This window comes from Cherax quadricarinatus, chromosome 24 (genome assembly GCF_038502225.1).
Source record: "Cherax quadricarinatus isolate ZL_2023a chromosome 24, ASM3850222v1, whole genome shotgun sequence".
Taxonomy (NCBI): Eukaryota; Metazoa; Arthropoda; class Malacostraca; order Decapoda; family Parastacidae; genus Cherax; species Cherax quadricarinatus.
This window is the reverse complement of record NC_091315.1, coordinates 19,152,831-19,165,273: the sequence shown is the minus strand read 5'-3', so window position 1 is coordinate 19,165,273 and position 12,443 is coordinate 19,152,831. Positions and strand designations below refer to the sequence as shown.

At 34.9% G+C, this 12,443-nt stretch overlaps 1 protein-coding gene across 2 annotated transcripts in view; it reads right to left on the bottom strand.

The window, feature by feature from the left end:
• The window catches only part of Ca-alpha1T (Ca[2+]-channel protein alpha[[1]] subunit T), a 658,731-nt gene that overhangs the window by 480,154 nt on the left and 166,134 nt on the right, over positions 1-12,443 (bottom strand). For both annotated transcript variants that reach the window (XM_070088225.1, XM_070088226.1), the window contains 2 exons: positions 7,052-7,203; positions 4,049-4,273 (listed from right to left, as the gene is read on the bottom strand). In XM_070088225.1, the coding sequence (XP_069944326.1) occupies positions 4,049-4,273; positions 7,052-7,203 (377 nt within the window). The remainder of the gene's footprint in view (positions 1-4,048; positions 4,274-7,051; positions 7,204-12,443) is intronic.

Sequence of the window (12,443 nt, the reverse complement as noted above, 5' to 3'; positions counted from 1 at the left end):
ATTCGAACCCATGGCAAGCCAGTTTTAACCTCCTTAGGGTATAGACATACACCTAGTTAGGCAAATCTTATTATGCCAGCATGGTATAGTGGTTAAGTGCACTGGCCTGCAAGTTTTAAAATTTACTCAACATGGGTTCAAACCCCTATCCATTCTATGAATTTGGCTATTATTCATTAATTACTTCTTATTTATTGAATGTAAAATATCCTTCCCATAACGACAGGTTGGATCAAACATATTATAGTTCCCTTTTCAACTCTTGTACATTTTAACCTTTCAGTGAGTCAAAGTTAATAAATACCGTTCATATCATTATTTGCTATGAAAGCATATAATTTCCATCTTTTCCACTCTCATTCTGTACACATGCCTAAAAGAAATCTCATCTTGCTCAGCTTCATATCAACTTATCAGTACTCTTCCAGACTGATGGCTCTCAAAATGCCTCTTAATTTTCCTCCTTGTCTTATCCTCCAAACAACACAAATTTTCCCTCTACCATCCTAACTAAATGTTACTTCTGGTATTTGTACTGTAGCTTAGTCCCAACTTGTCATACTTAATTAAAATTAATAATAAATTGTAACTTTAAAATATAAGCCTTTACTCCAATCAGCAAATAATCTTTACATCCTTCTCCCACAGGATTTTTTTTGTAATTCAGTCAAATGAAGAATCTCCACACAAAGAACTTGAGTAATTATCAATGTTCCAGCACAGTTTAGCCAGAGTCCAAATTAACCCCACCTAAACCTCATCTCACAAACTGCCGAAGCCTTGAAGATATTAAATATATATTAATTGCAAAAGAACACATCCTTAATGCAGTAATTACATCATCATATATATTCTATTTTAAACAATCTTAAAGAAGACTTGAGCAAATTGACCAAAATAATCTCAAAAGCAAAGCAAAGCTTAAGAAATAAGAATAACAAAAATACTACTATACCAATGAAGCATAAAATGTATACAAAAAACTTACCCACAACATTTTCAGCTACCAATGGTTACGTAACCAGAATGGTAGTTAAAAAGAACAATACTATATTAAATTTTAGGATAAAGTTAACAAGTAGAATAAACGATAACTAAAGACACGCAATAATTTCTAAGTACCAAGAAGTCGTTCCATGCAGATCTTCATTTGAGTCCACATGGTGCTACATTATAACAACCTTTATTGGGCATTAGCAATTTCTCTTGCAGGTAGCCTAGTACAGGTACACCAAAAGTCCAAATTTGTATGTCATAAAATACAACTGAATTCAACACGAAAGAAAGAAGTAAATCATGTAAGTTATATAATAAATGTGCACAGCTATCTGGAATTATGGAAATCCAATAGGTTACTGACACAGGAATAACACAGATGCTTATTTCACTTTAAAATTATTGTTAATGCAAAACAGAATGGATGTAAAATTCTTTAGCAAGTGAAAATTTCACCACATCTAGTGGTAAAGTGTACGCATGAGTTGAGAATACAATGTAATGATCTCTGAAATAAGATGCAATTGGTCCAGTCTGCATGAATGGAAATAAAAGAGTAAAAACAAATTACAAAAGGTAGCAATTTTTAAATACCTTTACAAATATTAGAGTGCAATGCCCTATTAATTTTAAAATAATTTACAAAATTAATATCAGTAACTGATAGAGTCATTAAATACAATGAATGAAGGCTATGAATGTTTAAGTTTCCATTTTTGCATGACATGAATTAATCCAGCATGTTAATCAAATTCCTTTTACACCTAGCAAAACACATTTATAAGTGTATAAGCAAGTCTTAATATTTTTCAAATCCCATGTTAAATTATTAAAAAAACACCACAACCTTGTAAGAGAAATGAAAAAAAATTCTGAAGAACAGATATAAGTAAAGAATTATGAAAAACAACACTTGTACACACTTATGACAACAACATATATTGTATAATCAGTGGGGCACAGGAAATAAATGAAAAAAATATAGTGATTCTCTTTTATGCAAATTTGCCATTATGTGATGTCCCTTTTTACTGCTAGTTCTGTATACAGTATAGTATTTCAACAAAGTTAAACAAAGAGACCTCTTCATAACAAGAGTTAATAATCTTTATCATGATGCTTAAACATATTTACAAATGTATTCAACAATAATGGTACAAAATTTATAAAAACTTAGCCAGAGGAAGATAATATATAAGAAAAGATATTATGGCACTGATAACTATAGTTAACAGACTACAAACTCTGAGGAGGATAGTTCAGTACAACTAGGAAGCTCTATAAAAGCAACAAGAAATTGAAGGATGGTTCACTAAAGGTAATGAGAGCACAACAGAACACTGAAGCTACAAATAGTATTTTAAGGTTGCTCAAATCAAAATGGACTATCAAGAAAATACTAAGGTCATGACTGAATGGGCCATGTAATTATATTAAACACAGGTTATAACACTGCCATGAAGGATATAATAAAACTTTAGCTCAAAAGATCAGAGAGGTTATTGGAAAACAAAAATAACGAGACTGCAATATTACAAAAAGCCATAATATTAAATAAATCTTTTCCAAAATGCAAGACTATATGGTGTGAACTTATAAAAACTTTCCAAGCAGGAAAAAAAAGTATGAACAATTTAACCCAAACAAAAGAAAAAGAAATTAAGATTTAAAATGTACAACTATACTACAGTATTTAATCAATCAGATCCAGTATCATAACCTTCTTATAATGTAAAGCATACATGCACGAAAATTATCTTATGAAACAGAGGGTTACGTAAAGTGGTGATCATATGGGAAAAAAGGATAACGTTTTTGAGACCTCCAAACCAAAATGCCAAACAACTTTTACCAAATATCCTAATACGTTAAAAATATTATTCTAATTGATGTTGCTTGTTGACATGGAAGCGTGTGAAGAGGGATGATGTGGCCCTACTGGGCTGAGTTTGATGTAGTGAGGCTTATCAACTAAACATCAGGTAAATATGTAAAACTATATAAATGAGAGTCACATTTCCTTATCAAATTGTAGCAAACCCAAAGAAACTCATTGCACCTGTACCAAACAAACATACATCAAAGATAAATACTGTACATTTGAAGAAACAAAAGCAAAGAAAAATATTAATACTGCACAAAAAAGTTAGAGGAAGCATTGGCTGGGCCTTTCAACATTTCAGTATTGGTAAAAAGTCATATTTCATTACCAAATTAAACCAAACATACAGGAATTCACCAAACCTATACCAAATGTAATATTCAAGACAATGCAGTGGAATTAAAATAAAATGGCATGGGAAGTTGTTATTGCTTTTCAAGAACTACAATGGCTTGTTCCACACGAGCCCTGTTCTCATTGCTGTGGTACATCGTATTCTGGAGAAATGCCGACTTAATATATCATAAGCCAAATACATAAAACTCCAACACAAGTCAAGATCACACTTCTGTTACACAACTTAATCGTTTAATGAATTTTTTACATTTTATTATTTTTCACCAACAAGTTCAACAATTGTAGAACAGTTGGAGTAGATACATAACTGTTAAAGGCATGGGACAGTATAATTACAGTGTACAGTAATTATGATAATGCACCATTCCTGGTTAGTAACCTTCTGAGTTAATTATCCAAACAAAGTCGTTGTCTCCTCTAATGAACTTGTGTATTTCTGATATTAATGCAGAATATATTCTCTTCAGATTTCATTCATGACTTGCATAAATTTTGGAAAACATTTGTTGGGTAAAAACAATGCTATCTAGAAAAAGACTGAGAAAATAAACACAGGTTGCTGCCCAAATTTCACATATGATATATATATTTTTTAAAGACTTCAGAGCTTAATATCAATGAAGGAATGTTCAGTAAAAATTATGTAGTCACATTATGAGAGGGTTTACTGTATTTGCTAACATATCTAAAAAGATGATGCATACATGCACAGAGCAATAATAATTTCATACTGCAAAATGTGGTATGGACACATGCATACAAATCACCAATAAGTGACTCATCTCACATAAATATATACAAAAATAAACTTACCTAAATATAAAAATAAACAGTATAAGGAGAGAGAAGAAGATAGCGACGTTATCCATGGTGCGGAGCATGACGAACAGCTGCCGGCGAAGTTGGGGCATAAACCGGACCAACTTGAGAATGCGCAGAAGACGGAAGGTTCGAAGCACTGATAGTCCTGACCCCTGCCCTGCTTGCTGGTCTGATACTGCTGATGATGACGAATAGCTTTCATACATCTCCACAATGCTGTGTGGAAGGTAGCACAATTAGGTAATGAGACAAGTAGTATGCTGGTGTGGATTTAGGACTGCAGGCTGGTTAATAATGTTTGATGAAAAAGAATACGTAAAAGTACTTTCTAAGAAAGCCATCATGATGTAAGGATGTAGATACAGCAAATTAAAGTCAAGTCTCAGTGTATAGTGTAAAATTACCTACAACCATTCATTTATATGACCCCTTCTCCCACATTACTGATGTAGGTTGATTACTCAAAAAAGTCAGCAGGTTAAATACTCCTTCAAACACAAGAAAGAGCCACACTGAGCCATATCATTACTGTAATTTTAGCTGACCTTATTTTATTGAAACAAGACTTCTGGTCAGACCACCAATTTTATCTAACCTTCAGGGCTTTCCCTAGTCAGACAATTCATTTTATCAAACTTCACGAAGATAGCCAACCAACTGCCTGGTTGGATACTTTATTGTGTCTAATCTCAGGACTTACTTGTTGGAAAAGGTAAATAGAACTAGTTAGAGTAACAATAGTCAAATAATAGATGTATGTCCATTTATAATTACAATACCTATTTTAACTTGCTGTGGCTAAACTCTAGCTTCAAACTCACTTCTTACTTTCAACTGACCGGTGTGTTTTTTCTGTTGTTGTTCAGTTTCTTCCATTATTTTACCTTTTCTTTTACTTCAGAGAAACATTTACTGGTGTGTTTGTATGCTGATGAGTGCAAAGTTTCCATCTATTACCTCCTGCAGCACTTACACCAGTTTGAAGGCACACCCTTTAAATTTTCTCAAGATATGGTCTGCTCTTGCTTAGATAAGGGTTTCAGCCACGTATGTGCTACATTTTCAGATTTCAGAAGGTTAACATTATGTTTGTCAGCCTAGCATATGCCACTAATAATATTTTGCTTATGTAAACTTCAGGGTGATGTCCAATTTAAACATTCTGCACTGGCTAGGGTTAAACTCTAGCAGTCACTAGGCTATCCAAGATGGCTGTGTGTGGGTGGCTGTGTGTGGAATATGTTGTCCAAGAGAACAAGGCCTTGGATATATCATTAGATAGTGGCATAAGAATGCATACATGGAATGTAGACAAAAAATGTTATTTTGAAAAAAAGGATGAGATTTGAAGTGTTTGAGTTGTTGGGGTTTTAAGACCACTGAGCTCAAGTCATGTGGTCATACCTTCATGTATGTAGGAAGGAAATACTCTATAATCTGAGCAGTAAAAGAAAATGGGGGAGACATCCCAAAACATGAAGGTGGAACCCCCTTTTCTAAAGTCCGGTAGAACAAGACACCTACAACCTACCTGAGTTAGTAACAGATCTTTTCCCACACAGCTGCAAGAATGTCTGCAGCATAGAAAATACAAGAGCTGATGCATGGTGTCCTGGTTCTTTACATGTCCAGCAAGCACGAAAGGATATGGACAAACATCCTAAAAAAATGACTGGGGAAATTTATTACTGATGCTCAGAGCAGAGCCAAAGTTAATGTTCATGTGACATGGATGTCCTTTGAATCTGTTTATTACACTTGATTAAGATTGTAGGTAAGAATTAGAGCAAGTTCATTATATTTCCTGATGTAAATGTTCATTTTTCCTTTATACTGTACAGTCGTATCCCGAGTTTCGTACAGCTCCCAACTCGAACAAGTGTATTATTGTAAGTGCTATTGAAAGTGTATTTTTGGGGGTCTGCAATGGACTAATCTAATTTACATTATTCCTTATGGGAACAAATTCGTTCATTAATGGCACTCAAACAGCCTTCTGGAACGAATTATGGCCAAAACTAGGGGTACCACTGTATATTAATTTTATGAATACAACAGTATCTCATCAATCATATCCGAGTGCCTTTGCAAAGACAGTGATTATGTATGAGTGATGGCGAGTGCTGAATGATGATGAAAGCTTTTTCTTTCTCTTTGGGTTTTTCTTTTTGGGTCACCCTGCCTCGGTGAGAAATGGCCAACGTGTTAAAAAAAAAACTGAACAGTACTGGCAACTGTACAGCACAGTATTACTATTGAGAGGTTATGAAATGGAGGTGTAAATATAAGATATATACAGTAGGAATAAAAAAGTTAATAGAGGAATGATATCAAATTACGACACACAAATTATTAATTATCCAGCAATCAGTTATGGGGCTTCGAACATATTCTGGCAGTCCTATTCAATTCAGGATCTAAACACATATTTAAAAAAGAAATATGTAAAACAAAGTGACCATAAAAAATTTGATGATCTGGTATTATTGAAAACCCAAAGGGGCCCAATAACCAACGATCTACCGTACATATAATTCTTATCTACTGTAGCACTATAACTTGTATTTACAAATGCAAAATATTTTGTTTTTATCCCCACCTCAATATGTTTGTTTTACAACTCAATTTGTTTTCTCCATTAGTTTCCATTTATCTGCAATTGCTTATGGGGGAGACATCCAAAAAAATACATTACTGACTACAGTATAAGAATACAAAGTGATCTACTTTTTTTTTTTCAACAAACTAACTTTATCCCACCGAGGCAGGGTGACCTATAAAGAAAAACTAATGTTTTTCTTTTTAAATTTATAAATTTATACAGAAGGGGTTACTAGCCTTTTGTTCCCAGCATGTTAGTCACTTCTTATGACACGCATGGCTTACGGAGGAAGAATTCTTTTCCACCTCCCATGGAGACAAGAATAAATAAAGAACAAGAACTTAATTTAGTTAGTTAGTAAATATATTTTTACTAATCTGTGCTCACATTACCTGAGGATGACAATGATACCATCAAAAACATTGAAACCATTGCTTATGTAACCGAAGGGTCCCTCGGCAATAATCTTGAGCAACATTTCTATGGCAAATACAGCTGAGAAGACAAAGTTGCTCAGCTCCACAATAATTGTCAACATCATCGGCTGAGGATAGAAAAACATAAGATGGAGAGTAGCGTAGTGATTATGTAACAACATACATGTACAAGGTAATGTTGACAGAAAGGCCAAACTCAACATTTTAACAATGGGATAAAATGCCTTAAAATAACAGTATTTATACATGGATATGAAAAAAACTGAGAGAAACATCTCTAGTCTTATTATTTATAAAGTAAAATTTAGTTTCCAGGACATAACATATTATATGTTGTGATACTGATATCATATTGTAATGTAGTAAATGAAAAAGTCCACAGTTGTACACTACATTTTATGCAGATTTAAGAATAAACATGCATTAAACTACCATGGCTATAGTGTAGGTCTTCTTCCTTCAACAAACTGGCTGTATCCCACTGAGGCAGGGTGGCCCAAAAAGAAAAACAAAAGTTTCTCTTTTTAACTCTAGTAATGTATACAGGAGAAGGGGTTACTAGCCCCTTGCTCCCAGCATGTTAGTCACTTCTTATGACACGCATGGCTTACAGAGGAAGAATTCTGTTTCGCTTCCCCATGGAGATAAGAAAAAATAAACAAGAACTAGTAAGTAAATAGAAGAAAACCCAGAGGGGCGTGTATATATATGCTTGTACATGCATGTGTAGTGTGACCTATGTAAGTGTAAGTAGAAGTAGCAAGACATACCTGAAATCTGGCATGGCTATGAGACAGAAAAAAGACACCAGCAATCCTACCATCATTTAAAACAATTACAGGTTTCCGTATTACATTCGCTTGGCAGGATGGTAGTACCTCCCTGGGTGGTTGCTGTCTACCAACCTACTACCTAAGTTATAGTGGAGGTATATTACATAAAAGTTCATGAAAATTTAATGAAGTTCATGGAATTAAGAGAATTAAGTATACAATGATTATTCTAAATAATAATTCCTGAATGCTACGACAGATATGGAGATAAGAAATTTAAGTATGGTACCCTGGAAATACAAATAAGAACTCTTGTAGCAACTCTTTAATTGCTTCAATAGATACAGATATAAGAAGGTACAGTAGCCCCCCCCAATTCAAGGGGGTTACATTCCAAGACCATCCGCCAATTTGGAAACACTGCGAATTCTGGATGTGGTTAAAAAATGGCTATAAATGCCTACTTTTATAGATTAAACCCTAAATATGCCACCCAAACACTAATTTAATTTCAAACTCAGCTTCATACATCACCCTAAAAAAAAAAAATGTAAAGATAAACCAGTGTACAGTACTGTACCGCTATGTCTCTCGCAGTGCTAGAACGTAAAATACAACACTGTACCGATGTTACTCCCATATATACTGTAATTCATGCAAGTCCATTTTGTTTGGTATACTGTAATTCATGCAACCCCATTTTCTTTGGTATGCGTATGGTAAATATATGGTATTATATTTTATATGGATATTTTGCTGAAGGGGTAGCAATAATGTTGAAGGACCAGTTATGGAAGGAGAAGAGGGAATATAACTGTGTAAATTCAAGGATTATGTGAATTAAAATAAGCGTCGGATGTGAAAAGTGGGTCATAATAAGTGTGTATGCACCTGGAGAAGAGAGGAGTGTAGAAGAGAGAGAGAGATATTTTGGGAGATGTTAAGCGAATGTATAGGAACCTTTGAACCAAGTGAGAGTAATTGTGGTAGGGGACCTAAATGCTAAAGTAGGAGAAACATTTAGAGAGGGTGTGGTAGGTAAGTTTGGGGTGCCAGGTGTAAATGATAATGGGGGCCCTTCGATTCAACTTTGTATAGAAAGGGGTTTAGTTATAAGTAATACGTATTTTAAGAAAAGGAGGATAAATAATAATACAAGATACGATGTAGGGCGTAATGACAGTAGTTTGTTGGACTATGTATCGGTACATAAAACACTTTTGGGTAGACTTCAGGATGTACATGTTTACAGAGGGGCCAAAGATATATCAGATCACTTTTTAGTTGTAGCTACAGTGAGAATAAAAGGTAGATGGGATACAAGGAAAATAGAAGCAGCAAGTAAGAGAAATGAAGGTGTATAAACTAAAAGAGGAGGCAGTTAGGGTATGATATAAACAACTACTGGAGGATAGATGGGCTAGTGAGAATATAGGCAATGGGGTTGAAGATGAATGGGGTAGGTTTAAGAATGTAGTGTTAGAGTGTTCAGCAGAAGTTTGTGGTTACAGGAAAGTGGGAGCGGGAGGGAAGAAGAGCGATTGGAAAAATGATGATGTAAAGAGAGTAGTAAGGGACAAAAAGTTAGCATATGAGAGTTTTTTACAAAGTAGAAGTGATATTATTATTATAATCAAGGGGGAAGCGCTAAACCCAGAGGATTATACAGCGCCTGGGGGGGGGGGGATGTGGAAGGAATTCAGGCTTAATTCGGGAAACTGGAGCACAGATCCAATTCCCTAAATCAAGAGCCCCTCACCAACATCAAGGAACCTTCCTTGAGGGGAGTAGAAGTGATAAAAGGAAGGAAGAGTATATGGAGAGAAAAAGAGTGATTAAGAGAGTGGTGAAGCAATGTAAAAAGAGAGCAAATGAGAGAGTGGGCGAGATGTTATCAACAAATTTTGTTGAAAATAAGAAAAAGTTTTGGAGTGAGATTAATAAGTTGAGGAAGCCTAGGGAACAAATGGATTTGACAGTTAAAAATATGAGAGTAGAGTTATTAAATGAAGAGTTAGAGGTATTGGGAAGATGGAGGGAATATTTTGAGGAATTGGTAAATGTTGATGAAGATAGGGAAGCTGTGATTTTGTGTATAGGGCAAGGAGAAATAACATCTTGTAGGAGTGAGGAAGAGCCAGTTGTGATTGTGGGGGAAGTTCGTGAAGCAGTGGGCAGAATGAAAAGGGGTAAGGCAGCTGGGATTGATGGGATAAAGATAGAAAATGTTAAAAGCAGGAGGGGATATAGTTTTGGAGTGGTTGGTGCTATTATTTAATAAATGTATGAAAGAGGGTAAGGTACCTAAGGATTGGCAGAGAGCATGCATAGTTCCTTTGTATAAAGGCAAAGGAGATAAAAGTGTGTGCAAAAATTATAGGGGAATAAGTCTGTTGAGTATACCTGGTAAAGTGTATGGTAGAGTTATTACTGAAAGAATTAAGAGTAAGACAGAGTAGGATAGCAGATGAACAAGGAGGCTTTAGGAAAGGTAGGGGGTGTGTTGACCAAGTGTTTACAGTGAAACATATAGGTGAACAGTATTTAGATTTTTTTTTATTTTATTTATTTTATAATTTGTAGCATACATACAGAGGTACAAAAAAATACAGGTAAAAGTAGCATGCCAAAGCCACTTACATGCATAGCATTACGGGAAGACTTAAGATTAACTAAGCAAAGATGTAATCAGTGATAAAACATTATTGTAAACAGATAACAATAAAGCACAAATGAGTATTACAAAGACAGGTCATATGGTTGCATGCATTGTTGTATATTCAGTAGAATGGAGTATTCTGTTAGGTAGTGTATTTAAAAAATAACAAAGTTAGATTGGGTCTTAGGTTTAACATTTATGTGATATAATTGTGAGAAACATTTAGGATATACAATTTATAAGGTTCAGTTATTCAGTATTTATTTGGTTTTGGGTGAATAAGTGATCTTTGAGAAGAGACTTGAATTTATAAACAGGTAGTGTTTCTTTTATATTTACAGGTAATGAGTTCCAGATTTTAGGGCCTTTTATGTGCATTGAGTTTTTGCATAGCGTAAGATGGACACGAGGAACATCAAAGAGTGATCTGTGTCTTGTGTTATGGTCATGAGTTCTGCTGAGGATGGCAAGCAGATGTTTGAGGGGAGGGTTAATATCAGAGTTAAGTGTTCTATGTATGTAATAGGTGCAGTAATAAGTATGGATGTTTTGTATGGTGAGTAGGTTTAGTGTTCTGAATATTGGTGGAGTGTGCTGCCTGTAGTGGGAATTTGTTATCATTTTGACTGCAGCCTTTTGTTGGATATTTACTTTATTTTTTACTTAATTCTAACTATAGATTCACTACAAATCTTATGATTACAAGCATTGATCCTGATGCCAACCTCTTATTTAATGACTTAAATGATTCAAACAGTTACTGTAATTATTACACAGCAGAACAATCAAAGGCACTTCTCAGAGCCAACAACAATATCAGATCTTTAACTACAATATCAGATCTTTAAGCAAGCATTATGATGACCTCCTAGCATTACTAAATTCCTTGCATGCCAATATGTCCATCATTACACTAACTGAAACCTGGCTAAAGCCTGATACTACAGATGTCTATGCCATTCCTGGTTACACAGCCATACACAACTGTAGGCCAGACCAACAAGGGGGTGGCACTGCTATATACTACTCAGACCAACTAGAATGTATCACTAATACTTGCAAAAGGGATGAACATGGGGAATATATAATAGCTAAATTCAAATCCAAATACCTACAAAAACCTCTCACAGTGATAAACATCTACAGAGTTCCACAGTCAAACATTAACCAATTTAGTCAAAACCTAGGAAGTATGATAACTGATGCACGCATGAACAAAGATCACTTACTACTCTCAGGTGACTTCAATATAAATCTCCTGCAAGACCAGGACCCACACGTTACTGAATTCACAAACACAATGAGTAACTGTATGTTGCTACCAACAGTAACAAAACCTACAAGAGTTACAGAGACTAGTGTTTCCCTACTTGACCACATCTGGACCAACACCATATCCCCTTTAAAATCAGGCATAATTACAGATAATACCACAGACCACTACCCTACTTTCCTCATAACAACTCTTGGTAAAATACCCCAAGACACTACTAAAGTCACCTTCAGACTTCACAATGAGGCAGCCATTACTAACTTCACAACAGCAGTAACAAACATTGACTGGCACACTGAGCTAGAAATCTATACAGATACTGACGAATGTTTTAATAATTTTCTAAAAAAGACCCAATACCTTTATAACAAGCACTGCCCTAAAAAAACTAAACAGATGACAGCTAAGAGACTGAACAGTCCCTGGCTAACACCCAGCACTCTCAAATCCATAAATACAAAACACCGATATGAAAAACAGTACAGAATGGGTCACATAACCAGAGACCAAACAAAACGTTACTCGTCAATCCTAACCAGCCTGATAAGAAGGGCAAAAAAATTGTATTATGAGAACAGATTATCCAACTTACGAGGTGATATAAAAAAGACCTGGAAGACCCTATCAGAAATTCTGGGAACA